The sequence below is a fragment of the Rhagoletis zephyria genome, unplaced genomic scaffold (assembly GCF_001687245.7).
Source record: "Rhagoletis zephyria isolate East Lansing unplaced genomic scaffold, Rhagoletis_zephyria_1.1 Rzeph_scaffold_00312, whole genome shotgun sequence".
Taxonomy (NCBI): Eukaryota; Metazoa; Arthropoda; class Insecta; order Diptera; family Tephritidae; genus Rhagoletis; species Rhagoletis zephyria.
Genome location: NW_016157396.1, coordinates 310,295 through 317,713, shown reverse-complemented (window position 1 = coordinate 317,713; position 7,419 = coordinate 310,295). Strand labels below are relative to the sequence as shown.

Sequence of the window (7,419 nt, the reverse complement as noted above, 5' to 3'; positions counted from 1 at the left end):
ATGTGAGGAAGGTCGGACTCTTTTAAGTTTCAAAGAGTTCTCTTCAAATCTTTTCCGAACAATGTCTTTGTTTTTCAGGATCGTGCTTATTGATGAATGCGGAACATTGAATTCCTTTGCCATTTCAGCGTTCGACTCACCAGCTTCCAGCCTCCAAATTATCGCAGCTTTTTCTTCAATGGTAAATGTTTTACGCTTCTTTGTTGCCATAACTCTATTATGAGTAAATTGTAATACAAACATACACACAAGCTTTTTAGGACCTACTTACGCACAGTCTATGATTAAATAGTTTCTTACCTTATGTTTTGTATGTTTTGGTACAGTTGTGCTATAAGTTATTCACTTGTTCTCGCGACAACCGCAACGTTGAAAAGAAAGACTTTAAATGAGAATAGCAACGATCGAATGGTGAATACATACAAAATTTTTTGCCAAAAATTCCAAACATAACGGTTCCGGAATGGTCGTTATAGACGAAGTTGTTATAAACGGAGGAATTTTTGGTGTTTTTCACGTAAAACCAAACATGTATTGAAATTTCGTCGTTGTAACCGGAATGTCGCTATAAGCGAGGTCGTTATATCTGAACTTAACTGTATTTCATTTATTTTATCAATATAACCGGATTTAAAAATTTTCAAAAAGGTGGCAGCTCTCCAAATTTTTGTAGTATAATTGATCCTGGTATCATACCGAGCAATACAAAAAAAAAAATATTAAATCAGTTCAGCGGTTCTCAGTTTTGATGACCGTGACAAACGAACACAACATTTTTATATATATAGATGTAGATTTCTAAATCAAGATTTCTCAAATGCCTTAGTTTGGTACCGATATTGTAACATTTCATGTATTTTACCAATTTAATTGAGTTAAATTTTTAAACAGGTGGCAACCCTCCTCAAACATATTTTCTATGTAGGTCTTTTAAAAACTCTTTAGTTTGATACCCTCATTGCAATATTTCATTTGTTTAATCAATTTAACTGAGTTAAAATTTTCAAATAGGTGGCAAACCTCCTCAAAAGTATTTCCAAAAGTCTTCCTTCTTACTCCTTTTTAATTTGATACCTATGTATATCAATTAAACTGGGTTAAATTTTCAAACAGGTGACAACCCTCTTCAACCATATTTTCGGCTGTAAGCCTTCTTAAAAATCTAAAGTTTGATACCAAAATTACCGTATTTCATTTATTTTAACAAAATAACTGAATTTAAATTTTCAAAGATGTGGCAATTTTACTCAAAAATATTTCTAGCAGTTATCTTTCTTAAACCTCTTAAAAATTTAATATCTATATTGTAATATATCATTTAGTTTATCAATTAAATTGTGCCAAATTTTTTAACAGGTGGCAACCCTTCTTTATAATATTTTTGACTGTAAGCCTTTTTAAAACTCTTTAGTTTGATACCCACATAGCAATATTTCATTTACTTTATCAATTTAACTGAGTTAAAATTTTAAAATGGGTGGCAACCCTCCACACAAATATTTCCAACAGTTATCTTTCTTAAACCTCTTTAATTTGATACCAATATTGTAATATTTAATTTATTTTCTCAGCGTAATTTAGTTAAACTTTCAAACAGGTGGCAACCCTAATCACACATATTTTCGGCTAGAAGCCTTCTTAACACTTCTTAATTTGATACCCACATTGCAATATTTCATTTACTTAATCAACTTAACTGAGTTAAAATTTTAAATTAGGTGGCAACCCTCCTCAAAAATATTTCCATCAGTCATTTTTCTCAAACCTCTTTAATTTGATACCCATATTGTAATAATTAATTTATTTTGTCAATATAATTGGGTTTAAAAATTTTCAAATAGGTGGCAACCCTCCAATTTATGCGATATCATTGGTTCTGGTATTATACCGAACAATACAAAAAAAAAATTATTCAAATCGGGTCAGCCGTTCTCGAGTTTTGACGACCGTGACATACGAACACAACATTTTTATTAATATAGATGTATGTAAAACATCTGTATTTTATTTATTAAGTTTTGTAATTTACTTATAAGTATATATCAATATATTTTTGACAATGTATGTATATACCAAATGACTTATGATTTAATAAAAATAAAATTTGAATATCATATTTGAAAACGCATATTTTTAAAATGAAGAAAAAACTTTTTCGGATTTAATTTGAACATGCGCATATTGAGTTATCAAACGATCGTTTTTAAAAACGATTTAAAAATTTGCGTATCAAAAACAAAAACATGGATTTTGGAAATTGAATTGAGAATTTTCGTTCTAGAAACTTAAATAAATAATAGGTGCGAAACCTGGGTCAAAACGTTTATAAAAATAAAACGTTCCAAACAAATTTGAAAACGTAAATTTCTCTGTGTAAAACTGAGGGAATCATTAACAAAAAAACTGAAATTGAAGCAAATGTTCAAGTACCGTTATCTCGAAAACCGGAGTCGATCTGTCAAAACGGGGGAAGCCATTGAATTTAAAAGATCCCAGTCAAGGAAGTTCAGCTAATAAACCTTTTCCCAGAAAAAAGGTTCAAAACTTGAGCACAGTGTTATAAACAACGAAAAATTCACTTTCAGAGCTCTAAAACTTCCCTCCTAAACATCTCAAAATTTTGACGTGATACGGATTTTCTGAAAACACCATCGTAATCTAGAGGCCAAAATTAGGTTTATGTGTTTGGTCGTCTAGCTGTGATATTTCAAAACTTTAAAATTTACCTACAGTGTTATTAGCTATAGCGAAAATAAACGAGTGTAACTGGCTGTGGTTCGAATGAAGAATAAATTTTCATTCATCATCACGAAATTTTTAACAACGAGTACATTCATTCACTTGAATGAAGAATAAAAATGCATTCATCATTCGAAAATTACATGAATGAAGAATAAATTTTATTCGAAATATCATGACAATGAATGAAAATATATTCTTTATTTGAAATAACTTGAATGATCCCTGGTTACAGTAACGTCATAAGTTCATGGGGTTGTCATACACATCGAATTCGGCACTAAAGTATGTACAGTGCGAAATTCATTTGAACTATTCAAAAAAGGTATTAAATGTACTAAAGTAATATTACAAGTGCAAATTATTATTCCAANAAATTCGGCACTAAAGTATGTACAGTAAATTCATTTGAACTATTCAAAAAAGGTATTAAATGTACTAAAGTAATATTACAAGTGCAAATTATTATTCCAATGTAGTTTAATGTAATTGTGATCTGCCCAAACAGAACTTCATTCTCATTAAAAAAAGATAAGTAGAAGATAAATAAAAAGAGCAGTATTTTTTAATAATATATAAAACTAATACTTCTGAGTATATTTCGTAAAGCATATCTATCATATATGTAGATATGTATATCGGTCAATTGTATATCTGTACAGGTTTGTACATTTTGCCAGGTACAGAGTAGTGCTGTTCGGAAATTCTTTCATATAACTGAACTCAAATTTCTAACGAACAAAACTCTGTGACTGCTAAAATGTACAAATCTATACAGATGTACAAACCGTTTGATCTTCGCTTTAGAATATTCTTGATGAAATTTTTGTAATTGCCTACAAGTCGCACTACAATCAGGAGGGGTTTTATTTTAATTTCTGATTGCAGTTTTTTTAATAATTTGGAAAAGTTCTCTATGTATTGATAAATACTTACTTTAATTGGACTACCCAAAACCTTGCCAGACGTTGGCTTGGCGTCGAAAATGAAATGAGAAATGATAGTGTCAAATGTAAACGCCAAGTGGGAAGTGTCACTATGCACGGCTGCACTTACTTTAATATCCACACGGTTGCATGAGGCAATTACGTTATGTTTTTAATCCGTAACACCGTAATGAGAGGTTGTTATTACAAGTTGTTATTCTATTCTAATTAAAATCGATTGCATATTGAATTTCCCCAAAAATTTAAAACTATTCCCCGATTCCCCCGAGAAATTTAAATTCTACCAAAATCGGGAAATTGTTTATATTTCTGCGCTGCTTATTCATTGTTTCTTGATGTGGTAAAATCTTAAGAGTTCTCTTTTCTTTCTTTGCAGATTGTAAGCTCCTCCAAACTCGACACACTAAAGCAGCTATGATAAATAGCAAAACTAGATAGTCGCATCGCAGCACCAAAGATTTGATTTTAAATCATGTACATACAATATGTTAACTTTATTAAGATTCTAACTTGAAAAGCGAAAAGTTTAAAAACAGCTCTTCTAATGAATAATAAATGGTTTGACACCGAAAACAGACAGTGGCTACGAGTATATCGACCCGATTTTAAAACACAAAATGCTTACAGTAAAGCAAATAAAGCACCAGCAACCATAAGAAATATACAGTTGTACAAAAACGAATAATCAAACGACTTAAACCCCAGCCAATCGACTCTGATCGAATTCGAAGTACGCCCACATTCATTCGAAATTAAACAAACAAAAACAGAAAAAATCAACGCAGCCGAAATAAACTAAGAGAGTTCGAGTAATGAAAAGAAGTAAAGGTGTAAATAACGCGAACCAGATGTGACGAAAAGNCAAATTAAACAAACAAAAACAGAAAAAATCAACGCAGCCGAAATAAACTAAGAGAGTTCGAGCAATGAAAAGAAGTAAAGGTGTAAATAACGCGAACCAGATGTGACGAAAAGGTGCAATAAGTAGACAAATGATTGTAAAATAACTGATTTCTTTAAAAGTTAATACTAGTAGTAATAGGAACCCTAAACATTTTTGTTTTTATAATTATTGTGTGATTATAATTAGGCGTTGTAAGGCTATAAGCGGAATTATAATAATCATATGTATGTTAATGCTACTCTACTAGATCAATTTAAACCTAATCTATTCAACTAAAGTCATAGGCAATAAAATTTTTAAATAAAAAGCAAAACAAAACTGCATGTTGTAAACGAGAGTAATATCGAAAATTGCTTTGCATAATCGCGTAGTTCGAAAGAAGGCCAGAATCAAAAGCAAATAAAACGACGTTGGAAAACTATAAACATTTTGGTCTATAAAATGTCATTAGCCGACATGGGTACAGCGACGCGAAGTGGCGGCGTGAGCGGAGGTGGTGTTAGTGTTGGCGGTGGTGTGGATATTGGCATAGGAGTGCCGGGCGGACGTATCACTCACTCGCTGAGTACACCATCAGGAGTCGATGGTACTCCATCAACACCAAGACATCGTGGTGGAAAGAAACTAACTGTTCGCATACAGATGCTGGATGATTCGGTGACCATGTTCCAAGTGCAGGTAAAAATCTAATACATAATTGAAATTAGTAGTCATATGTAGTTTTTTAAATAAATATATTAAAAATCATTAATTTCACATACAAAATTGAAATTAAATCTAATCGGACCAATAAGCCAGGATCATTTGCACATGATGGACGTCTTTGTCTTTCATTAACATAAGTACCTACATACATATCGTTACCTTCATATAGAAAGGCCCTATCTACAAGATTAGAATATCTGTTGCTAAATTTTATATAGACTACACTAAAAAGTGGGAAAAATTCAAATAAGTTTTAATCTACCGCATCTCTATAAATGAGCTAAAAATTAGAAAATAATTTTTTCTAGACTCGTACAATTTACCTTGATATTTTGATTTTAAAATCTGAGCAATAGTCATTATAAACAATTTATGATATTTAAAATGAAAAACGTGGTAAAGCTATGGCGAAAAAACTCGATGCATCGCTAGTTTTTCAGCAAAAATGTTTCACTGTATAAATCACTAACAAAGTGGAGCGAAGGAATATAAAAAAAAAAGTGTGATTGGGGTTTATATCAACTCATCGAACTTGTGGGAGGTGCTTTATTGAATCCTGTACAATTTCCGAGTAATATACTTAGAAAATGTCAGTGTGTATTCAGAATTTAGACCGGGAGACTCTTGTACTCCTTCACTTGAATTCCAGAATTTTTTTCGTTCTTTTTGCAATCTCTATGGCTAGGGCTGTCGAGACTCGGACCCAGGACTAAAAAATCAGTAGGCCCCTATATTTAAATCGGGAACCAAGGGAACATTTTTTTTTCTCAGGTTTCGCAGATTTTCGATTATATCTGGGTCATACTTATTCTGAGGCAGGGGTTCCCAAACTTTTTTCACCTCGGCACCCTTGTTGTGCTAAAAAAAATTCGCGGCACCCCTACTCTTCAAATGTCCACGAAAACAAGAAAACACAATGCAAACTTTATGCTCCTTTAGCTTGAAAGTCAGGACTGAAATTGCTTTGATGATTGCATTATTTCCTTTAAATTTATTGGGGGCTTTGACAATTTTACCCTGAAATCATTTGACGCTGAAGGCTTGCTGGTGTATTTGTTTTTAACCGACTTCACAAAAAGAAGGTTATCAATTCGTCGGAACATTTTTTTATTATTTTTTTCTATGTACGTTACCGCATAACTTTGGACCACGTTAACCGATTACTATAATTCTTTTTTAAAGGAAAGGTGTTACCTGACAGGTGGTCTAATTTGGTTTAAATCCGATCATTGGATTGTGAATTGATTAACGATAATCTTAAATTCTTAGACGGGAATTGAAATCGGTTTTGTTTTTTGCTCAAATTATTACTTTTTTATGTAAGCATTTGTTAAAAATGCAGTCTCACATAGAAATGTAAAAGTAAGGCCCCTATTATGAGTTGCATTCGACTGGCGTCGAAGGTGCTGATCGAACGAATTTTCATTTGGTATTATGTCGGCCGCTTGGTGTAGTGGTAAGCAGTGCGCGCTTTCACTCCGCAGCACCTGGGTTCAAGCCCTGGTCAAAGCAACATCGCAAAAAAATATAGAAAAAAGGTTTTTTCTTAACAGCGGTCGTCCCTCGGCAGGCAATGGCAAATCTCCGAGTGCATTGCTGCCATGAGTTCGGAGTCGGCGTAAAACTGTGTGTGACAACATCAAGGCGTACGCCACAAATCGGAGGCGAAGATCGGCCAAACATATGTGTAAGCGCGTATCTATTATTATTATGATGCTCATTCGATGAAGAATAGCGCTATTGTGAATTTCGCTCGGTTAGGTAGTTTACAATAGTACTATTTTTCACCGCTGAGAAGTTTTGTTTACAAATCGAGAAAACAAAATAGTGTGCTTATAGATATGTATGTAAATTTGTGCAAATTAAAATGAAATAAAAAAGAAAGCGAGTTTATAAAAACGTGGTAAAAATGAGTACAACGGAGTTCTGGTTCAACGATTCGTCAGAGGATGAGAGCTTGGTAAACTGGCCAGGAGTAGAAAATGTTTAAGAGGGTTTAAGTGTAGTCTTTCGAATATATTTTGACATGAAATATATTTATGAAATTTGTCTAAAGATTTATTAAAACCTTCCGACTGTCTAAAGGGCGTTTGTGAGCCAATATATATAATAACCAGGGAACGG

General features: G+C 32.7%; 1 protein-coding gene across 4 annotated transcripts in view; it reads left to right on the top strand.

Annotated features, from left to right (window-relative positions):
- Positions 1–4,554: 4,554 nt before the first annotated feature.
- Positions 4,555–7,419, top strand: part of Cdep (Chondrocyte-derived ezrin-like domain containing protein) — a 306,470-nt gene continuing 303,605 nt past the window's right edge. For 3 of the 4 annotated variants that reach the window (XM_017610410.1, XM_017610411.1, XM_017610409.1), the window contains exon 1: positions 4,555–5,268. In XM_017610410.1, coding sequence (XP_017465899.1) covers positions 5,032–5,268 — 237 coding nt within the window. In that variant the 5' untranslated portion in view covers positions 4,555–5,031. The remainder of the gene's footprint in view (positions 5,269–7,419) is intronic. The other variant, XM_017610408.1, reaches the window with a different exon arrangement.